This window comes from Stegostoma tigrinum, chromosome 30, assembly GCF_030684315.1.
Source record: "Stegostoma tigrinum isolate sSteTig4 chromosome 30, sSteTig4.hap1, whole genome shotgun sequence".
Lineage (NCBI taxonomy): Eukaryota > Metazoa > Chordata > Chondrichthyes > Orectolobiformes > Stegostomatidae > Stegostoma > Stegostoma tigrinum.
Window position 1 is genome coordinate 43,312,967 of NC_081383.1, and position 24,520 is coordinate 43,337,486.

Below are 24,520 nucleotides of genomic sequence, written 5' to 3' on the forward strand. Positions count from 1 at the left end.
CAAACAATTCAAACAGATCCAATAATTCAAACACAGCAGGGTCAGCAGCATCAGCGGAGCAGGAAAGCTGACATTTTGGTTTGGGACCCTTCTTCAGAAATGGGATTTCTGAAGCCACTTCTGAAGAAGGGTCCTGACCCAAAATGTCAGCTTTCCTGCTCCTCTGATGCTACCTGGCCTGTGTTTCTCCAGCTCTACACTGTTGTCTCTGACTTCAGCATCGGCAGTTCTTACTATCTCCAACAATTCAAAACTGGTCACCCATGAACTGCTGGTGGCCACCTGCACAATTATATTCAAATCACACAACCTGTACTCTAATTTCTGGCATTTTTGTCACTCTACCATCAATGGATTAGATTCAAACTCTGCAGTCCTGCCACATCCAATCCTGAATGATGATGACAATTTGAATAACTAACAAGAGTCATTAATTCCACAAATATCCCAATCTTCAAAGATGGAGAAGCTCAGCACATCAGTGCGAAAGCCAAGATGCAAATATTTGCATGTACCTCCATCCATAAGTGCCCAGTGGATGATCCATCTCAATTTCCTCCCGAGTTCTGTTGCATCACAGACTTAAGTCATTTTGATTCACTGTGATATCAAAGAACATCTGGAGGGCACTGGATATTGCAAAGGCTACAGGCCCTGATAACATTTCAGCAACAGTATTGAAGACTTATGTGCTAGAATTTGTTGCACCTTAGTCGAACTGTTCCAGTACAGCTACAGCACAGGCACCAATTAGACAATGCCGAAAATTGGCCATGACTGCCCTGTCTACAAAATGTAGGACAAATCACACCCAGCCAATTACTGGCCCCATCTACTTTCGATCATCAGCAAATTGGTAAAACTGCTATTAAACAGTACTTGCAAAGGAATAGCATGCTCACTGACACTTAGTACAGGCTCCACCAGGTCACAGCTCCAGTCCAAACATGGCCAAAAGTGGTAAGGTGAGGTGACACAACTTCCCTTGACATTGAGGCAGCATTTGACCAAATATAGTATCAAAGAGCCCAAGCAAAACTGGATTCAATGGGAATTAAGTAAAACTCCCCAGTGGTTGGAGCCAAACCTAGCACAAAGGAAAATCCTTGTGTCTATCAGTTAGGACATTTTTCAGGGTAGTGTCCTATACCCAACCATCTTCAGCAGCATTTTCACGATATTCTATCAGAAGAGGAGATGTTCACTGATAATTGCACAATATTCAGCACCATTTCAAGCACCTCAGGTACTAAAGCAGTGTTTGTCTATGCAGAGTAAAACATGGACAACATCCAGGTTTGAGCTGATAAGTGGCAAGTAACATTTCATGCCACTCAAGTGCTGATGACTATCTCAAACATGATAATTTAATCCTTACCACATGACTTTCAGTGGCATTACCATCACTGAATCTCCCACTATCAACATTCTAGAGTTACCAGAAATTGAACTAAACTAGTCATATAAATACTGTAGCAAAATAAGCAACTCATTCTGTTTACTAAATGCCTGTCCAATAACTATAATGCATAAGTTAGGATTGTAACTGAACACTCTCCATTTGCTGATGAGTGGAGCTCTAACATCTTTCAAGAGACCATTGGGTACTTCATCCACTTATTCCCTACACTACTGGTGCAAGTTGGCAGTAATGTGTACCAACTACAAAGATGCAATGCAGTAAATCATGAGGCCTCCTTCAACAGCACCTTCCAAACCCATGACTTCTATCATCTAGATGAATAGTGGCACCAGAAGCATGGGAACACAATACTTCAAGTGCAGCCGCACTTGGAGTATTGCGTACAGTTCTGGTCACCGCATTATAAGAAGGAATGTGGAAGCTTTGGAAAGGGTGCAGAGGAGATTTACTAGGGTGTTGCCTGGTATGGAGGGAAGGTCTTACGAGGAAAGGCTGAGGGACTTGAGGCTTTTTTCATTAGAGAGAAGGTTGAGAGGTGACTTAATTGAGACATATAAAATAATCAGAGGGTTAGATAGGGTGGATAGGGAGAGCCTTTTTCCTAGGATGGTGACGGCGAGCATGAGGGGGCATAGCTTTAAATTGAGGGGTGAAAGATATAGGACCGATGTCAGAGGTAGTTTCTTTACTCAGAGAGTAGTAAGGGAATGGAACGCTTTGCCTGTAACGGTAGTAGATTCGCCAACTTTAAGTATATTTAAGTCATCATTGGACAACCATATGGACGTACATGGAATAGTGTAGGTTAGATGGGCTTCAGATCAGTATGACAGGTCGGCACAACATCGAGGGCCAAAGGGCCTGTACTGTGCTGTAATGTTCTATGTTCAAACTCCCCCTCCGAGTCTCTCACCATTGTAATTTGGAACTATAATGCTGTTCTTTCGCTGGGACAAAATCCTGGAACTCCCTAGAAACATGATGAACATCCCTCCACTGTGAGGAATTCAGAGTTTGAGAAGGCAGCTCATCACCACTTTTCCCCATCATTTAGTAAAAAGCAATAAATGGTGATCTAGTTCACAAAATTTACATCTCAAAGATAAACTTTAAAAAAAACCCCTACTGAGCCAAAGGCTTCATTTCATGCAGAATCGAGCCCATATATCAGTAACTGTATCTGATCCAGTATAAGATTTAGCTTTTCAATATTTTTTTAAGTGAAAAGTTCCATATCTAACAGAGGTCGTCACTGAAGACTGAAACCTGTCAGCACACAGTCAGCAACAATCACAACTGAGGTATCACATAATTAGAATGCTAGAATCCCTCTAGCATAGAAAAAGGATACTGGGCACATTCAGTTTGCATGAACCTCCAAAGAATATCCCACACAGACCTAGACTCCCCCACCCTATCCCATAACCCCACATTTACCACGGCTAACAGTGCACATCCCTGGACACATGAGGCAATTTAGCATGGCCAATCCACCATACATGTTCATCTTTGGGCTGTGGGAGGAAACTGAAGCACCAAAGAAGAAATCCACACAGACACAGGGAGAACATGAAAACTCCACGCAGATAGTCATCCAGGGCTGGAATTGATCGGTGGTGCTGTGAGGCAGCAATGCTAACCACAAAGCCCAAACATCACTGAAATTGCAACCAATCTACTATAATCTCCAGAGGCAACCATTACTTGCATCGATTTCAACTCCTTTTCAAAATCATGTTCAAGTGACCACAACAAGCTACCATTTTAATGAACAATTTGGCCAACTCAATCATCGCAAGCTAATAGTAAAGTCTGTTCAATTTGAATAGTATCCAATTGTAGGTGCCTCACTTAAGAAAATACAAAGTCAGCAAAAGAATACAGATGAAATTAATGATATAAAAGATGGAAGTGTTTAATTTTAAGAGGAGACTGAAGAAACTCTCAGTCTTTCCATTACGACAAAAAATTAAAACATTAACAGACATGTTCCAATTTAAGGTATTTCAAAGATGATAAAACATTTCACTGATCAATCAACTAACAACCACAGGGTCTCAATTATTTACAAGACCGAAGGGAGATGTGAATATTTATTTCAACTTTCCCAAGGCTGTTGGGCACAGATTGAGACCCAAAAGGTCTCTCAAAAGATAAAGCAGATAAATATCAGGAAAAGAAAACTCTACAGGCTAGAAGGAAAGGGATTAAGTAGATATCGGACAGCCAGCACAAATATCAGGGGAAAGGGCAGGAAAGTGGAACTTGGGACAAGGCACTGTCAGCATTCTTGGCAGCCATGCAGCTGTAACCCAAAAGTAACCAAGACAAAAGGAAGCAATTGAAACATGAGAAAGAATTAGTTTTGCAGACATTGATGTTCATGCAAGTGATATTGAACATGCAAAAAAAAATGGATGGCATACTTGTAAAAGCGTTGGGTTGTCTCTCCCAAGCTGCTGGAGAAGGGCTGGCAGTAGTGCTGGATTCTGCTGTATTATCTGACGCATCTGCTGAAACTGGGGTTGGGTTCGTAGAAATTCCAGTGGGTTACCTGAAAAAGATCATAGTTAGTCATCTTCACAAACTAAAACAACAGTCGGTACCTTAGTGGAGTGACTGCTCACCAACACGACGCTAGATTGTTATATTTCCAAAATTAACAAAAATTAGTCATCGCGTTTTGTGCTACAGACTTCAGTGAAGTTCACCACATTACTCTATTGCCCACACTGACTGACTACACTCACTGCTTGGTGTAGATTGCGACGCTGGCTGTGACGGTGGTTGTGTTGTGACTCGAGGTTGTGGTTCCTCTGGAACTTCCGGCTCTGCCGGGATTCCCTGAATGAAGAGCAAAACATCAATCATAACTGCACCACAGGTAAAGACAAAAACTACAAACTAACCTAATATTATGAACCAACTGATCCAAAAATCAAGAGTTTCCCAAGATTAACAGAATCAAAATTACAAAACAAAGCAACTGTTCAGAGGTCAGTAAAGATCAGTACCAAACATACTTCATTATTGAACATTGTCTATGTTGCCACTTTTTTTCCAGTCGAGTTTGTGACTCCCTGCATTAACCAGGAAGAAATAAGCACATTTTTTGCCATAGCCGTATGATTACTTGACTGGAAATGTTAGAACAGTCAGGCCAATCTTACTTGCAACTAATAAAAAAGTCATATTAGTAAGCTACTACCTCAAACTTAGTCGATAAAATTTTTTAAAATGTTTAAAAATAACATTAAATGTTGGAAATACTCAAGTCAGGAAAAGTCTCTCAAGAGAAAGTTAATGCTGATGAACTTTCAATGAACTGAAAAGAAAAACTGATACTAAGTCAACGGAAGCCAGGAGTTAAGAAAATAGAGAATAAAGCCTGTGATAGAGCAGAGGGCAAAAGGTTTCCTCGTACAACAAGCCAGAGAGAGAGATAGTGAACAAGATTTAAAAATTTGACCAGATAAAGCATGAATGGCTATATTGCAGCGACCTGAATACAACATGAAGGGATAAGCAAAGAAATAAGACCAAGCAAGCAAACAAACAAAATGGAGGAAGAGGTTATGTTCAAAAATCATTGAACTCAATATTGAGTCCAGAAGGCTATAAAATGCCCAGTCAAAAAATGAGATGCTGTTCATCAAATATGCATTGAGCTTCACCACAGTGAGCAAAGAACAAAAAGATCAGCATGGGAGCAAAGTGCAGAATTGAAATAAAGAGCTACAGCAGTGCAGGCTCATGCTTGAGGACTGAACAGAGGCCTTAGGCAAAACAGTCACTCATCCAAGCACAGGGGACGCAAAACCTGTCCTTTTACCACTTCTCTTCCCACTCCCGAGTGGACATATATTTTTTCTTCTTTCAATCTAGCCGACTGTATTTGTTGCTCATGTTCAAGTCTCCTTGACACTGGGAAGGCCAAGCCCTACCCACAGACCTTTCCTATTGCTCTTCCTGCCCTTGTCCCCTTCCACTGTTTTAAAACCTATACATTACTGTCTTCTCTTTCAGTTTTGATGAATAGTCACTGACCTGCATCAATAAGTGCTTCTTTCTACAAACTCCTCTGACCTGCTCAGTAATTTCATGATTTTCTGCTTTAAGATTTCCAGCATCCACATTATTTTACTTTTATGTAAAAGGTGTTTTGCCAGTAATACTGTTTAAAACGATAATCAATCCAAGAGAGGTACAAAACAGCAAGTGTGAGACCGGAAGAACTGCCTTTAACACTTGAGTCCAGCAATTTAATTAAGTCCTTCAGAAAGAAACCTATAAAAGGATACAGTGCTATGAACACAGTATGCTAATTCAGCGTTCCTGCACAGGCTGAGTAACTGCTCTGCAAAACAGCTCTACTCAGTCCATAAGAATGACCCCGACCTTCTAGTTATTTGCTATTTCAACAAGCCACCTTGCTCTCATGTCAACATTTCTGCCCTGGGCATGCTACAAAGTTCCGACAAAGTGCAACATAAGCTTAAGGAAATTCAGTTAATTTCCTGTTTAAGCACTTTATCGCCATGAGGTCTCAACAATCAAACTCAATAACTTCAGAAACTGACCACATGATGTCTATTGTCCATTTTTCTTACATTGCCATCTCCCCGCCATGTTCACTTATTTTCCCCCTCAGTACAGAGAACACAATCCCTCCTTTTCACATCTCAACTTACACCAATTTACAACCCTTTTTCTCTTCCCTCCACCACTAACGATACTTTTATGTTTTGCACTATTCCCTTCATCCCTCCTTGGTCTGTCAAGAGCACGCAAAATGTTTGCCAACATCCTTCAATTCTGAACTTGAAATGTTAACTGCTTCTCTCTACATAGATGCGGCAAGATAGGTTTCATTTCTCTTGCATTGTCAAATAGAAAATTATGCCACACTGTTCTTCTGCAACTTTAGTACTGGGAAGGTTATCGCTCCTCATTACCACCAGATCACTACTACATCAAAGACTTCAATGTTTGATAGCTTCCACAACATTTTTCAGTAGAAGAATCTTCCAGTGACCTGCATTGTTCAGAAAGACCTCATGGTATGTTAAGCAAAGGCAAAGACACTGTTTGGCACAATGCTAAGCCATGAAGTCCAGAAGATTCCAATCTCTAGCTGAGCTTAGGAAATAGAGTACTTGTTGTTTTGTACCTCCTTTGATTAAATAAAAATGCCAAAATTGGTTATAGTTTTTAAACACTATTGATGGCAAAGCCCCTTCTTTCAAAGAAAAATAAAGGGGGATGCTGGAAATCTGAAATAAAAACAAAAATTCCATGAAGTATAGAGCAAGTCAAGAGCATTTGTAGGAAGAAGCAGTTAACATTTCAGGTCAATGACAATCTTGTCAATTTTCTCTCATGCATTGGCACTAACGAATGCCTCCCTCTACAGGCAAAAATAAACACTTCAAACTCCATCTGTGACTCACCGTCAGAAGATATTCCACAGCTCTGTCAGGGTTATTATAGCTTGCCCGCAGAGCTGCAAGAACCTGCTCCCGTTCGTAGCCCATTGACATGATTTCTGCCACCAGATTTTCATAAGCTTGCCCTGTTACTGGAGTAAATGTGCATAAATGAACCTATGCCAGTCCAAATGGAAACAAATTCACTGACAGATCTCAAAATTTCAATGAACTAAAATTCAGTAGTTCTACTTTTTTTCTAAAAAATCTAAACATAATAAATTGGTTTTTGTGGTTTTGGACAAGTGACTTTTGCAGCCTTTTTATAAGAGTAATTCTGTGAGCAAACACCAGAATTGCACCCAGTTACACTAACAATGAAACATCTACATATTTTCCTTTTATGTAGTCTATGCAGATTACACAATGGAATAGTGAAGCCAGACTGTGATGGCCCTTCAGTATGTTTATTCAGTAGAGATAAGATTTCCTTCTTGCATACATCACATGGAACTCATCCTCAGGAATTTAAGGAAAGTAAATGTAGTTGAAATGAAAGTAAATGTCCTCCTTCACAAAGGAGGATATGAATAACATTCCAAACATCTTACAGAACACGGGATCGAGTGAGAAAGATGAAAAAATATGTAACTGCAATTCAATAGAATACCAGCACCAGGTTATTGACCAGCACCACGTTAGAATATATCAGGCACTGATACACTAGCTGAAGGACAAAATACAGTTTAGAAAAACCCGAGGAAACACTATGCAGGGAGGATGTTTCCACCAGCTGGGGTTTCTAGAACCAGTGGTTCACAATCTCCTGTACGGACAGGCCGTTTAGTACCGAGATGAGGAAAAATATCTTCATTCAAAAGTCAGTGAGAACCAGTGTAATTCTCTACATCAGAAAGCTCTGGAGGCCAAGTCACTCAATGTTTTGAAGGAAGAGATAGTTTATTTTAAAGGCATGTTAAATGGGGAGAAAGCAGGAAAATGGCATTGAAATAGAGGATCAACCATGATCATATTGAATGGCAGAGCATGCTTCAAGGGATTACACCAGCTCCTGGTTTAACTATATTAAAAAACAACTTCTGAAACAGAACAGAATACTTTCCTTAATCAACATAAGTAAAATACTGGTGTCAGCATTACTTTTTCTTTCTCATATTATTCTAGTGTCTAACGCATGCACAGAAAAGAATTTCAATTTATTCAACAGATTAACAGTAAAGCAAGACTACTCAGTGCCTAATGTTTCAGCAGTGATAAATCCTTTCTATAAGCTTACCTAATGTGGATGAGGCTGTTTCCACCAAATTCAAGTCAATTTCTTCAGCCATAGATCTGGAATAATACATTACAATTAAAATTTTACATTAACTCATCATTCTGCCACCTGAACATAGCAAATCGGATTACTGCATGGTTCTAATATAATTAACCAAGGTTCCATAACAGAGATTCTAGTGAACAGATTGCATCTGTTCCAACTGCACTGGCCTGAATGGTTTTCAAACAAAACACAAAACTTGAAACTTAAGTGACCAAGGTCACTCAATTTAATATAATTGCAAACTGTATTGTTGGCATCAAACGATGAAGGAAAGTTCATTATTGGTAGTTTGCTAGTTAAGAGGCTGTACAAAGCTTTTATACACATGTACTCCATGCTGGAAATGATTGATCAGTAAACAATTGTTATCAAGTATAGCACAACATGCAAAGTTAAGACAGCAATAAAATGCAAATCTATTTGAGATAATTACATTCTTTATCAATTAAAATTCAATTTCCACAAACACTTTTGACTGATTTTATTTGTCATTTGCACCATGCACCATTCAAGGGAGGATAAGTAGATTGTTTATTCCTCAGCTTCCACCCAATCTTGTTCTTGAATCAGACATCCAGGAAGTGCATAGAAGGTCACAAAATGCAACTCCAGTCAAGTACTTCTATCTGACATCAGAGCTGGGATTGTAGACCTATTATTGGGACTGTAGGGAGCACCAACACACTGCTCTATCAAAAACAATTTTAAATATCCTTAAATACACTCAGGCTTATTCACTAACAACAATCTAAATGCATCTTATTCTCTCAGAAGTACAACTGTATCATCAGTTCCATGATAAACTAGAACACAAGAACATTTGGAAAGTAACAATGTACTTAAAAATCTCCCTACAAAGGTACAACGTGTTGGAAATCACAACGTCTTCTCCCACAGAACACTATGATATGGACGCACTTTCTCAAAACAGCACATATTGAATTCCCAAGCTCAATCATTCACTCTGTGATAAGAACAGTGAGAAAGAGAAACAGGAAAAGGGGGCAGCAGGGAAGAGGTCAGGAGGGGGTAGCAGGCAGGAGAAGAGATAGAGCACAAGAACAATGAAATGTTGGGGACAGGGGAAAGTGAGACACACGAGGTGGGGGGGCAGATTAGAGTGGGGGGTGCAGACAAGAGGGCGTGAATAAGGGAGCGCAAGAGAGAAAGATTTAGTGTTGCCCAGGAGAATATTGGTGCACTATAACTTTCAACAAAAAAATCTCTCTGCAAACAACCTGGTAAACTGAATATTTGCGATGCAAAATGTGAATCTGAATAATAAAACTGCTGTGTTTGTGCAGATCCTGAAATTTCAACGCAGCCACAAAGCAGTTCCAGGTACTGTAACTAAAAATCTACAGCAGCTCTAGGCCAAAAATGATTTTCATGAGTCTGATTGGATCTTTTCAAAAATCAGATGGATCAGGGGAAAATTAAGCCATTTCTTCTTCTTTCTTCCATTTGCTTAGTTCATGCTGCTAGGAATTAAGTCTCAAAAAGTAAATTTAAAACCTTCAATCATTATTGTAAAAGGACCTCCTGAAAATTAAGTCAGATGCCCCAAAAATACTGTTGTTTTCTTTCCTAACTTCAGCACAAATCATATGCATTAATATCCAGCACTTTTCCTACCCAACTTTATTGTACCTTGGGTTAAGTGCTTCAGAAACGGCACTGGTTTCTTCTTTTGTTTCTTCTTCCTTTGGCTTTTCCTCTGTAACTGTACTAGAAGAATCAGACGTCGGAACAATAGCTGGTGGTGAGGCAGGGGCAATAGATGTGGCACCTGAGGTTGGGGTGGGGTTAGAGTTGGAAGTTTGACTTGAAGGTGAAATTGAATCTGCAATTAAGCTTGGAACTGCAGTTGAAGCTGGAGCCGTAGCTGAAGTTGTAGTTGAGGTGGACGCAGCTGAAGCGGTACTCACTGAAGCAGGCACTGGAGCAGGCTGTGTTGTTGGTTGTGCAGGCACAGGAGCTGCTTTAGGCTGTTTTCAAAGAAGAAAAAGTTAAGCACTAATGTGGGGTGAGGTCAGCTGCACTGAATAATAGTAAAACAAACAAGACTGCTGAGTACCTCCGCACATCCAACCAAGTCAAAAACCTTATGCCAGTCTCAAACAATAATCACACATAGTATCAACTCAAAGAAGCCTGACAGCTCCTCTTCCTGTACTATGCAAGGACACCTTCCAGTAGATCCCACAGATGATTATGGGTTAGTCCATCCCAAACTGTAGAAGGGTCAGAGCAAAGTTGTTTGTCTCTTTTTCAGGACAAGGACTGGTTTCAATCAAATAACATTTGGTTCATAACTGCCTCACTACAACTTCCACTTTGATGCCAGAATGAACACCTTGCACACATAATGATAGTCACATGAATAGCTCCTGTCCCAGCAGTATAATTTCAAAGAGAGCAGCCTGTCTAAATATTGAAATATTGGAGAAAGCCTCATGCTGACTCCAAAACAGCACCAAAAAGGTTTTGGAGCAATTAACCTACCTTTTCAACAATAAAAGGAAAGAGAACATAGATGGCAAGGAGGAACAAAAATCAACAGCAACTTATTGCCCTTAAAAAAAAGGAACGAGGAAACAGACACGGAATGCTATTTTTGGATTGATTACTATATTTCAGCCATAATTATGATAAGGATTAAGGTAAATTCTGTTGTTTTAATTTTTTCCTTACAAACCAATGTTGAGGCCATGGAAAAAAAATCAGCAGCTATTTTTAGAACTTACAAAACCTCTATTTGAGGCAACAAGTAACTAGTCACATTTTTACAAATTATTGAATCTTGCCGTCTCAAAATTGAAGTTACTTACAAGAGGTACAGGCAACAAGAACAAAACGCTAAAAATTATCAACTAAAAGACTTCTGAAAACCTAAACATGGGCAAATGGGGTAAAAAAAAATCCATGTAAAAATTTTGTTTGCACAAGTCCAGACAAAATGTACTTTAGTCAACTGGGGCTCTGAAGTACATGCTATTTTAGTTCTGGGTTTGAAGGCCTTTATTTTCAACAAAAAAAACAGATCGACATTTGGTGAGTATCACAAATTTGGAGATTCCAACTCCCAAACACAGACATGTGGTTTCTTTGAGACGTGTGTAATATTATGTGAGATCAGTGCTCATGGCACAGCTCTCAATCTGCAGTTCGCAAAAAGAATTGACTTAAAAAAGACCCAAGACCCCCGTTGTGGGAACTGGTAACTTAGTATGACACTTACCCCAATGTAAAAGCAATTGAATTCAATTGTAACTTATTATCAATTTAATTTGTACTAAATCCATAATGAAATGTGAATTTAGTTGATCTGAATGGCTGCTTCCAAGAAATCAAGTAATATTAACACATGATGATCAGTTGGGATGAATTTTTTTTTGGGAAGGTCAAGAGAGGTGGAATTGAAAGTCCCAATAAAATGAAGGTTCGAAGGCATTTTACAAAGCAGACACTTTTGCCAGCACACAATAGAATAAAATCACAAAATAATGAGAGATTTTCTCCCAACTCCTCTTAACGAGCTTGCCCACTCATCTGTTGATTAACCAAATGCAATTAATTCTTCAACTACTTGCTTTATTTCTTCCCTCAGTTTCATCACTCTGAACAGTAACTTTGCAAAGTCTGAAGACCTGCTGTCAAGTGCATGCTAATACAATTCTTAGTGAGTGTCACAAAGAATGCTTGAAGGGATTCCCAGCACAATCATAACATTCTCTAACACATTTTAAGAGATGAAACACTGCTTTTACTATATTGCAGTGAAAAATGCTCAATCAGGAACAGGAAGTGACAGCTGCAGAACATTTCTCAAACATGTACCAGAGGAAATATCAGTAAAAGCTACAGTCACCATCCATTTGACATAAAAGAACAGCTGCATAGCATAAGACCATAAGACACAGGAGTGGAAGTAAGGCCACTCAGCCCATCGAGTCCACTCAGCCATTTAATCATGGCTGATGAGCATTTCAACACCACTTCCCTGCACTCTCCCCATAGCCCTTAATTCCTTGTGATATCAAGAATTTATCAATCTCTGCCTTGAAGACATTTAGCGTCCCGGCCTCCACTAAGCTCCATGGCGGTGAATTCCATAGGGAGCCACTCTCTGGCTGAAGAAATGTCTCCTCACTTCCGTTTTAAATTTACCCCCTCTAATTCTAAGGCTGTGCCCACGGGTCCTAGTCTCCCCGCCTAACGGAAACAACTTCCCAGCGTCCACCCTTTCTAAGCCATACATTATTTTGTAAGTTTCTATTAGATCTCCCCTCAACCTTCTAAACTCTAATCAACACAATCCCAGGATCCTCAGCTGTTCATCATACGTTAAACCTACCATTCCAGGGATCATCCGTGTGAATCTCCGCTGGACACGCTCCGGCGCCAGTATGTCCTTCCTGAGGTGTGGGTCCCAAAATTGGACACAGTATTCTAAATGGGGCCTAACTAGAGCTTTATGAAGTCTCAGAAGCACATCACTGCTTTTACATTCCAACCCTCTTGAGATAAACAACAACATTACATTTGCCTTCTTAATCACGGACTCTACCTGCAAGTTAACCTTTACAGAATCCTGGACCAACAGTCCCAGATCCCTTTGTACTTCGGCTTTATGAATTTTCTGACCGTTTAGAAAATAGTCCATACTGTATTCTTTTTCCCCAAAGTGCAAGACCTCACATTTGCTCACATTGAATTTCAGCCAATTCCTGGACCACTCTCCTAAACTGTCTAAATCTTTCAGCAGCCTCCCCACCTCCTCAGTACTACCTGCCTGTCCACCTATCTTCGTATCATTGGCAAACTTTGCCAGAATGCCCCCAGTTCCTTCATCCATAGCAGCATTCAATTAGCAGCTCAAGTCCTCCTGACTGTCCCTAAAAAAATCCATTTTTTTCCCAAAAGGAAGTAAAAAAGGACATTAGTAAACAAAATGGGTTTTTCCCAAGAATCAACAAGGGTTTCATGGTCATCAATGGACTCTTAATTCCAGATTTTATTGCCTGCAAATTCCACCCTCTGCCACAGCAGGATTTGAACCCAGGTCCTCAGAATATTATCGGAGTGTATGGATTAACGGTTTAGCAATAATATCACTAAACCATCATCTCATCTACATATGGTGAGATTCTCTCCTGTTGGAGTTTATCATTACCTGGCATTTCTGTGGCTCAGATGTTATTTGAAAACCTGTCGGCCTAATTCTAGCTAATGCAATGATCTCAGTGCATTTAGACACGGAAAGTTTCAGTATCTGAGGAGTCGCAATTATTAGCAAATATCCCTACTCTGATCTTATGATGGAGGAAAGGTAATACACAAAGCAACTGAAGATGAGTGGGTATGGGACACTATCCTGAGGACGATCCCGAGATATCCCAGAGATGAAATGGCTGCCTCCAAGAACCACAACCATCTTGCTCTGTGCCAGATATAATAGAGATTTGACCCGTTAATTTTCAGTGACTCCAGTTTTGCTCAGGCTCCTTGGTGCCAGTTGGTCAAATGCTGGCTTGATGTCAAGGGCAGTTACAGCTAAATCCCGACCTCTTGTTCCAGTGTTTATTTTCCATTTCTCTTTTACCATCAAGAAAGTGGATGTGATGCTCCATACCCCTCCTCACCCAAGATTCTGACCAACGTTCTGAGATCATACTTGGCAGTTTCCATGTCTTTCAGGCCCTCCATAATCACTTAATTAAAACCAGCATTCACTCCCAGTCTCTCTCTCTCTCACCTTGGCTACCCATTTTTGTCATAATACTCCTCATCTGTGCTGAGTACCTGTTGCATCTAAGGTGCTATATTGCAGGAAAAAGTAGGAAAGAATATTGCTAGCTCTGCAAATATATGCAAAATGCCAAACAATCGATGGCTATCACTTCAAGTTTACCCATGAGGTGCAGAACCAAGGCACAACGCTTAACCCGAAACACAATTTCACTCTCATTGCAAAAATCCTAGTGCATGCCTTCATCATCTGAAACTTGATATCTTCTTTGCACTACCTGCAGGCTTTAGTGCTTCTATCATCCACAAGCAATTCATTCTGAATTCCATCATTCACATGCTCAGGGACATAGTTACAGGGAGCATTATTTTAAAAAACCCTTGAAGCTCCATCCTTGAAAATGCCTCTCTCCTTAACAATAGATTTTCAAACTGTTGCATGTACTCTCAACTTCTCGGTGACTATTCCTGTTTCTAGCCAATAAGAACAGTTCCTTAAGAGGCCCACACACATAAGAAGCCCTTCCCTCTGCCTTATCACCTCACCCCTTACTTTTTGAAAATAGCTAACAATGTTATCAGGCTGTCCACCACCCAACTGATTAAGGAGATGGCTTTTGTAGGTGAGGAAATCTGTCAAAATAAAGTTACTAGTTCATCGACACATTCACTTCCTGTAAAATAGAATGCAACTTACAAAATATAAGTCCACCAGACATTTAAAAGACAAAGGAATCATAATTATACACGCTCCAGCATTCAGATCCTACCTCAGTCACTTACCTTGGTTACCATAACTACTACAAAGTTCTTCTCATCAATTTTGTAATCTTTAAGTTGTGTATCATCATTGAGGATCTTTCCTGTAATAAACAAAGAAGTTAACTTGAATCTTTGTGGTAGACATTACATAATCAAGGAATACAACTCTCCTTTTGAAAGGATAACTGTTAGATATAACTGCCCAACTATGAAGCGTCACATTCAAAGTATATGCCTATAAGTAGAGAGCTGAAGTCAAAAAGGATCAACAGAGCATAACTACACTGAGGGTGGTCACACATTAACCTAGTAATTATATTGGTGGATGTGCAATGGAGAGTGCTAAGTTTTTTGGCATTTTTGTTTTTGGAGAAATACAACTGTGGGGTGGCACGAGGGGCTGGTGTGGTGAAGACTGAGGAGGGAAATACCAGGGTGTGGATGAAGGGAGGGGTTCAGAGTGTGCGAATGAGAGGGATTTGTCTCAGGGTCCACAGTTTCTTCTTCCACACAGACCCCCTCTCCATCCTTGCATCCTACTCATGCGTCCTCACTCAGTCCACTACCTCTTTCACCCAACCCCACAGCATTCCTCAGGAATGAATGGGTTCAGAAGCTTGTTCCACTAGTATCGACTCATGTCCTTCAAGAGGCTGGCACATGCACAGGAAAGAAAAGGTCTTGTCTTTCCCCAACTTGAATCCTATCTCTCCTCTACACCCCCATACTTTGCAGTACCATGCCATCCCATGTCCGTAGCAAACTGACCACTTCCACTCTCAGTACAGCACATTGGTCCAAGTGAAACTACTGAATTAGTCTCTGCTGGAAGAGCAGCAAATGCTAAGAGAAATGGCCTCCAATTAGAAAAGCACCGCCTTGTATTTCCTGTTCTTGGAACCACAACAGCAGGCAGTTAAAACATTACAGAAAAGTCCTGGGCAGCTAAGCCTGGAAAGCAATCCTATGCATAACACCTTGAGAATGATATATTGGTCTCGGAGAGATCACAGGACAAATTTACAAAAATGATACCTACGTTCCATGGATTAAATTGGTAGAGTTTTAAAATCCTGTGCTGTATTTTATAACATTTAAATAATCAAGAAGAAATTTGATTCAAGTTTTAAAGATGTTAAAGGGAACAGAGAGGCAAGATAGAAAAAACATTCTATTTGCTGGCAAGCCTAAAAATTAGAACCTGAACATTCAGGAACAAAATCAGGAAACACTTCTACATGAGAAAGTCAGCAGAAATTTTGAACTTTTCAACAAAGTGATCAACTGTTAATTTTAAAACTGGGACTGGCAGATTTTTTTAAAATCTGAAATTAGAGGGATAGGCAAAGGGGTACGAGGCAAAGTACTGGTGTAGTGAATAGGTCACAGATCAGCCATAATCACATTGAATAGGAAGAGCAAGTTCTAGAGGCTAAATAGCCCACGCCTTTCTCCATAATCTTAACTTCACCTGAATGCATTTTGCAGGTACCTGAAATGAGAGTCTTTAAGCTTAAAATGTCTGGAGGAACTCAATAAGTTGCACCTTACCTGCATAGATTAGCTTTTGCCCAGCAGCTGGAAAAGCATCACTTCCCTTTTCTGCTTCAATCTTTTCCTTCAACGCCTTTACCTGGAGGATAAAGGACAGAAGTCAACATGCTCCCAATATGCAAGGTATCATAACTAGAGTCACAGGCCTGTACAGCATGAAGACAGATCCTTCAGTTCAACTTGTCCATGCCGACCAGATATCCTAATTTAATCTAGTCTCATCTGCCAGCATTTGGCCCATATCCCTCTAAACCCTTTCTATTCTTATACACATCCAGATGCCTCTTAAATGTTGTAATTGTACCAGTCTCAACCACTTCCTCTAGCAGCTCATTCCATATACACACTGCCCTCTGTGTGAAAACGTTTCCCCTTGGGTCCCTTTTAACATAAGGGACATAAACGGGGTAGTGTGTAATAGGGCATAAAGAAATGGCCGAGCAACAATGCATACTTTGATTCTGTTTTCACAAAAGAAGACACAAATCAGATACCAGAAATGTTGGAGAAGGCAAGATTTAGAGACAGGGAGGAATTGAGGGAGGTCAATATTAGTAGAAAAATGGTGCTGGGAAAATTGATAGGATTGAAGACGGATAAGTCCCCAGAGCCTGATAATCTACACCCATGGTACTTAAGGAAATGGCTCTTGAAATAGTGTATGCATTAGTGGTAATTGGAGGTTGCTAATGTCACTCTGGTATTCAAAAAGGAGATAGAGAGAAAACAGGTAATTATAGACCGGTAAGCCTAACATCGGTAGTGGGGAAAATTCTCAAATCCATTATCAAGATCTTTACAGCAGAGCACTTAGAAAGCAGTGGCAGGATCAGATACAGTCAGTATGAAGGTGAAATCATGTTCAGCAAGTCTGTTGGGATTCTATGAAGATGTAACTAGTGGAGTTGACAAGGGGAAGCCAGTTGATGTGGTACGTTTGGACTTTCAGAAAGCATTTGACAAAGTCCCGCATAAGAGATTACTGTGCAAGATTAAAGTGCATGGGATTGGGGGGGAAGTGTATTGAGATGGACAGAAAGCTGGTTGGCAGAAAGGAAACAAAAAGCGTAGGATTTATTTGGTCCTTTTCAATTTGGCATGCAGTAGGTATTGGTGCTGGGGCCCCAGCTATTCACCATGCATACATATTAATGATACGAATGGGGGAACAAAATGTAACATCTCCAAGTTTGCCAAACATACCGTTGGGTGAGAGGGTGAACTGTGACGAGGATGCAGAGGTTCTTCAGCATGATGTGGACACGTTGGCTGAGTAGGCAAATCAATGGCACTTGCAGCATAATTTGGATAAGTGACTAACCTCACATTTTAGAAGCAATAACAAGGCAGCAGATTACTACCCGAATGACTGGAAATTAGGAGGGAAGTGCGCAGCAGGACCTGGACATCCTTGTGCACCAGTTGCTGAAGGCAAGTATGCAGGTGCAGCAGACGGTAAAAAAGGCAAATGGTATGCTGGCCTTCACAGACAGGTTTTGAGTATAGGTGGTGGGATGTGTTGCCGCAGTTATACAGGGCTTTGGTGAGACCACACCTAGAATATTGGGTGCAGTTTTGGCTTCCTTTCCTAAAGAAGGATGCTCTTGCTCTCAAAGGAGTACAGCGAAGGTTTTCAGGCTGATTCCAGGGATGGCAGGTCTGACAAGAGGAGAGATTGACTAGGTTAGGATTACTTTCACTGGAGTTCAGGCAAATGAGTTTGGGTGGAAACTCAGACTGAAAATTCTAACTGGACTTGACAGGGTAGATGCAGGGAAGATATTCCTGACAGTGGGTGTGCCCACAGCCAGGGGTCAGAGTCTGAGAATTCGGGATAGGCTATTTAGGACAGATATGAGGAGACATTTCTTCATCTAAAAAGTTGTGGAATTCATTACCTCAGGAAGCAGCTGATGCCAAAATATTGAATGTATTTAAGAGGCAGCTAGATATAGCACTTGGGGCAGATGGGATCAAAGGTTATGGGGAGAAAACAGGATTAGGTTAAGTTGGATGATCAACCATGATCATGATGAATGGTGGCACAGGCTTGAAGGGCCAAATGGCCTCCTCCCGCTCCTATGTAACTCCCATCTGACTGTGCATAATATGTAACATTATAGACAGAGGGAGAGAGAAGGGAGAGAGAAAAGAGAGAGAGAGAGAGAGAGAGACAGAGGGAGAGAGAGAGAGAAAATCAAAAGCTTAGGGACATGGCAGCTAATAGCACATGTAATGATAGAGCAAACTGTACACATGATGACATTCGATTAAAAAAAAGTTATCACTTGTGATACCTGCTGCAGAGAAATAGTTGCACTGGGATTGCCATGTCAGCAGTTGATCAACAATTCAGCATTACACAGCATTCATTGCTCAAGAAAGCCAGGTGAAGAATTACTTTGTTTCTATCTTCAGCTGTGTACAAATACACTAATTTTATATTCCTACAGATGGTTTCCAATTTATTCCTAACCGAGCCGCTTACCCCAACACAATTGCAAATCATGTGTCAATATAGCAATAACTATTACTCGCTGATACTTCATGAGATTTTACTATACAAAACAAAGTACAATGAGAAATCAATGACTTGCATCTATAATGCATCTGTAACATTGAAAAACATCAAAAAAGTGCTTCAAAGGAGAAATGACAACAAGGCAGCGTGCATGAGTGAGGGAATTGTTTTCTCGTTATGGAAGTGCTTTTAAAAAAAACTACCAAAAAAGTAAAAGAAACTTGGAGACAGGAATTCAAAAGTCAAGATAAAGTAATCAAGGGTATACCTATTTTGAAGGGGTCAGATCAAACTGCAAAGTAAATGCAAGGTCACCCAGGGAGAGATTTTTGGGAGATATGCCAATCGCGACATTAGGAGAGAAGTGCCAGTAAGGTAGGCTAGGGATGACAGCAATTGAATTTTGTGGAGGCTGAACACAAAAGGCCAAGGTAAGCTCAAGATCTGGCACTGGAAAAGAGGCAGCAGTCATATGTGAACGTATGAATTAGAAGCAGGTGTGAGCCAGATCCACCATTCAATAATATCATGGCTGATCCAATTGTAACCTCAAATCTGCATCCCTACAGATTCATGTTAGGAAATGTTATCTACCTTTGCCTTAAAAAATATTCAAGGGCTCTACTTTCATAATCTGTTCAGGAAGAAACCCCTCAAAAAATAAAAATTCTCACATTTTAAATGGGCAGCCCCTGAATTTTAGAACATTGGTCCTATTCTAGATACTTAAAGGAAACATCCTCTCTACATTTACCCTGTCAAGGCCCCTCAAGATCTTGCACGCATCAAATCAACTCTTGCTCTCAACTCCAGAGGACACAAGTCTAGATGTCCAATCTTTCCTTGTAAGGAAACACATTCCATTCGAGGTAACAGTCTCGTAAATTTGCTTCAAACTGCCAACAAATTTAAACCTTTACTTAAATAAAGGTGAACAATCCATTACACAGTAGACTAGATGAACAGGCTCATAAGCATTCTGTATGACAATGCATAACTTCCCTACTTTTGTATTCAGTTCCCCCACACCATAAAATTAAATTTGGGCAGATCCAACAGTATGGGGAGATTACATATTACCTGCCCATACCTCACAATGAGGCCCTGGGGACAGAAATGCAAAAAAAATGGCAAGTATGCGAAGTCTGTCCAGGGGCAAAAATCAATGGTTTCAGTGACTATATTGTTCGGCTAAAGGAAATTTAGGTTTATTCAAGATAACATAAGACAGCAACAATATAGGCACTGGGATCGGAGCTGCAAAAATGGAGCTAGATTCTCAGTATATATGCCGATGTGATTCCCATATGGTTGGCCCCCATGACCCTTTGTTTACACCTAAAGCAAAGGGGTGTGTACACACGTGCATACTTTGGAGAGCGTTGAGTGGAGGTCGGGGGGTTGCGTGTAGAGTGGGTACGTGTGTGCAGGGGTGGTGAGTGGGTGTGCAAGAGTGTGCGAGTGACTGGGGGTGGTTGAGGGACAGAGGGGGAGAGAAAACTGGAAATCTATGAAAGGAGAGCTCTAAAGGCCGCTGCTATCCGAGTTCCAGGCCCACAAAGTGCATCAGCTCATGGCCTGGGGTATGGCCCCCATTGTGGCAAGTGGTGATGCAGAAGTTGATTCAACATCAGTATGTATCAATAAAGGACAATAGGTAGATAAGGAAATTAACAGGGCTGAGGAAGGAATTTAAACAAGGTCTACGGCAAACACTGTCACTGGTAAATAAGCAATTCAGGAGTGGAATTAACCCACTGAAGTGATAAAGGAGATTGTCCTAGATGAACTCGAGCGTAGGTGATTAAGACAAAGGGATACAATGCTGTACTGCTATCACTGTCGAGAACAAGTTACAGAAGCAAAGTACTGGACATGCTGAAAATCAACACTCAAAACACAGAGGCACCTGTGAAAACTCTGCCCAAAAGACAACCAGAGAGAGGTCAACCCCATAATTATGATGCAAAGACAGTGAGGAGCCACTCCTTGAATCACAGACCAGTATTCTCGAATGCTTGCTGCTGATTAGATTCAGTGAACCTCATCAGCACCAGGCAAAAGGTGAGCTGGAGCAAGAGGGCTACAAAGGCTGAGGAGGGCTTTTAAAGGGAAAAAAATGGTTTGAAACTTTGCAAATGAATACTCAACTAAATGGGAATAAGAAATGCGGGGTAATGAAGTCCCTGCACATTAATGAAAATTATCCCATTCAAATTTTTATGGGGGAGAAATGGAATGGATGCGACTGTAATTAACAATGTCAGCTGCATATTAAACTATTTAATGAAAAATAAACATTTGTGTTATCACATCTCAAAGCATCTTGCACACTATGAATTACTTAAGGTACAGTGGCTATAGGCAGTCATGCAACAGTTTAGCTATGACCTTGCCAATCTGTGAAAATTAGGTTTAAGGTGACTGTCTTTTGTGCTTAGAAGTGTGCAAGTAATATATTGTTTTAAAGAAAGCATTTATTGCTAACTCATTTGTTGTTCTATGCAGATTTAAATACTGAGATTATGCTTAATTAATGCTTTCCCTGTCTAAATTATCATTGTTTAAATTTAATGAAACATTGAGAATTATTGTAGGTATTGATTGATTGCTTCTAAGAGAATCTAAAACAGAGTCACAGCACAGAAACCATTTGGTGCAATTCGTCCATACTGACCAGGTTTCCCAAACTAAATTAGACCAATTTGCCTGCATTTGGCCTTTATCTCTTTAAACCTTTCCTATTCATGTGGCTGAGGTAACAAGGTGTTGAGCTGGCCAAACACAGCAGGCCAGGCAGTATCAGAGGAGCAGGAAGGCTGACATTTCGTGGCTGAAGAAGAGTCTAGGCCTGAAATGTCAGCCTTCCTGCTCCTCTGATGCTGTTTGGCCTGCTGTGTTCATCCAGCTCTACACCTTGTTATCTCAGATTCTCCAGCATCTGCAGTTCCTACTATCTCTATTCACGTAGCTGTCCAGATCTTTTAAATGTTCTAACTGTATCTGCATCTATCACTTACTCTGGCTGTTCATTCCACATACGAACGACCCTCTGAAAAAGTTGCCCATTAGGGCCCTTTTGAATCTTTTCCCTCTCACCTTAAACCTATGCCCCTTGTTCTGAACTCCCCAGTCCTAGGGAAAAGATCTTTGCTACTGACCTTATCTCATGATTTTATAAATTGCTAAGAGGTCACTCCTCAGCCTCCTACGTTCCGGAAAAACATACCAGCCTATCCAGCCTCTCCGTTAACTGAAACCCTCTTGTCCCAGTACCATCCTTATCCTTGTAAATTTAATAACATCCTTCCTACAGTAGGGTGACCAGAACTGTACACACTACTCCAAAAGAGATCTCTTCAACATCCTGTACAATCTCAAAAGTGACATCCCAACTCCTATACTCAATGTTTTGACCAATGAAGGCAAGTGCACCAAACACCCTTTGCATCACTGTCTCCCCATGGTGCACTTCCAAGGATCCCCTAGGTCTTTGATCGACAACACTACTCTGGGCCCTACTATTAGCTATGTAAGTGCTGCCTTTGTCCGCTTCCCCAAAATGCAACACCTCGCATTTACCTAAATTAAATTCTATCTCCCATTGGCCCGGTTGATAAAGTCCTGTTGTACTCTGAGATAACCTTCTTCATTGTCTACTATACCACCAATTTTAGTGTCATCTACAAACTTACCAACCATGCTTCCCATATCATCCAAATAGTCTTATAAATAGCAAACAACAGCAGACCCATATACAACTTAAAGCCATAAGTTATTCTGACCAACTAACTGCATCATCTTATGAAGGTGTTAGTGAGACAGAAAAACTAGCCCCTGAAGACCAAAAGGAAAAAAAATTGTTTTTAATCCAGCTGGAAATCTAAAATCAGAACCATGTTGAAAAAACTCAGCAAGCCAAGCAGCATTTTTGGACAGAAGCAGAGTTAGATAATGTTTCAGTCCAATGACCATTCTATTTCTCCAGTTCTGACGAAATGTTGAGTTTTTAAGTCAGCAAGATTTAGAGGGGATTTGGATGGACAAAATGATCGAGGATGACTTGTGACAGGGTGGTTTAAACAAAAATGCTCATAATACAAGAGTGCAATGAATACAATGAAAATAAATTTCATTCATTTTGCACACCTGCTTTCCCTTCTCAGCATTCCGAAAGGGACCACACTCCTCCTGTAACACCCTTGTCAATTCCTCAGTCACCCTAACACTCCCTCCCTTCCTTATGACACCTTTGCGTTCCTGTAAGTGCTGCAACTTCTCCCTCCCACTGTCAAAGGCCCAAGCACTACTTCAGGTAAAGCACTGAGTTACTTGTACTTCTTTCAATTTAGTATACTGTATTCAATGTTCACAATGTGGTCTCCTCTATAACAGGCTGACCAAACACAAACAAGGTAACTACCTTGAGAAACACCTCAGTTTTGTCCATAAGCACAACTCCAAGGTTCTTGTTATTTGTCTATTTAGTTCTCAACCTTGCTAATATGCTGACTTTTCTGTCCAGCATCTGCTGTAGTATTCCCATAAGGCATAACACAAGCTTGAGGAACACCATGAGATATTAAGAACTGCAGATGCTGGAGTCAGAGATAGCACAGTGTGGCGCTGGAAGAACACAACAGGCCAGGCAGCATCAGAGGAGCAGAAGAGTTGACATTTTGGGTTGGGACCCCAAGGGTCCGCTCTGCTCGTCCAGCTCCATGCTGTGTTATCCTTAAGGAACACCATTTTAGCTTTAAAATTTGCATTTTCCAACTTTCTGAACTCAACATCAAATTCAACAACTTTAGATCACAACCTCTACCTCCATTTTGCGGATGTTTTTATTCTCTTACTCTTTTACCTCCCTGTTTTGCTGATCTCTACTCTTAAAATAAAACTTTTTAAAAAACTGTTAAACAGTGTCTCTTTTTCTTCTGTTTTGCTGAAACGCTAGCGGACTGAAACGTCAACTCTGTTTCTCACCACAGACACTGCCTGAACTGTTCAAACTTTCCAGCACACCACATGTGACTTATAACAAATGTTGTCTTGTGCTGTGAAAAAGGCAAGCTGAACTTAAGCTCAAGCAGAAGTATCTTTGGAATCTATCCCATAGCAGTGCCTGCTCTCCAGAAAACAGATAGCAAAGAACCAACTGGTCCTCTACCCAGCAAGTGTTTGTAGACACTCGAAGTTATTCATTTCCCAGCTCTGAAGTTATGACTCTTCACTCCAACAGTTTCACAGGAGCCACATAGTTTGAGCACTTAGCCAATGTCAGCACACCAACTGGACGAGAAACGAATCCAATCAGACTGGTCTCGTCTGTATCTGATGTTCACACTTGCACTTTTGACAAGTGACGAACAGCTATTACAAGCAACCACATCTAATTCACCCCAGTCACACTCCAAAGTTACTGAAGATGAAATGGACTATACTGCTGCTCTCCTGACCAAAAATATCTAACTTGAAATGCCTCCTCCATCAACATGAACACACTGTAGATATGGGCATCTGGCCACTTTCAAACTGAAATGAAAAAGGCACTGAACTCGTTATGCATGCTCTTTTAGTTAGTAACACATTCAAAGGCTTCAGTGCTACGTTTTATCTTAGGAGGGAAAGGTGAAGTGTCTCCATTTGAAATTTTCTAAAATCAAAAAGATTTCTGCAGAAAGATTTGTGTGTAATATTCCCTACTTAAACTATCAATAAAGGTTAAATGATTCCTTCTT

General features: G+C 40.6%; 1 protein-coding gene across 2 annotated transcripts in view; it reads right to left on the minus strand.

Annotated features, from left to right (window-relative positions):
• LOC125465879 (UV excision repair protein RAD23 homolog B-like) overlaps positions 1 to 24,520 on the minus strand; it is a 56,295-nt gene that overhangs the window by 14,274 nt on the left and 17,501 nt on the right. Inside the window, exons 2-8 of one of the 2 annotated variants that reach the window (XM_048559824.2) lie at positions 16,256 to 16,337; positions 14,726 to 14,805; positions 9,842 to 10,179; positions 8,147 to 8,202; positions 6,874 to 6,995; positions 4,174 to 4,267; positions 3,850 to 3,977 (exon numbers count right to left, since the gene is read on the minus strand). In XM_048559824.2, coding sequence (XP_048415781.1) covers positions 3,850 to 3,977; positions 4,174 to 4,267; positions 6,874 to 6,995; positions 8,147 to 8,202; positions 9,842 to 10,179; positions 14,726 to 14,805; positions 16,256 to 16,337 — 900 coding nt within the window. Of the gene's footprint in view, positions 1 to 3,849; positions 3,978 to 4,173; positions 4,268 to 6,873; positions 7,002 to 8,146; positions 8,203 to 9,841; positions 10,180 to 14,725; positions 14,806 to 16,255; positions 16,338 to 24,520 lie in introns of both variants that reach the window. The other variant, XM_048559823.2, reaches the window with a different exon arrangement.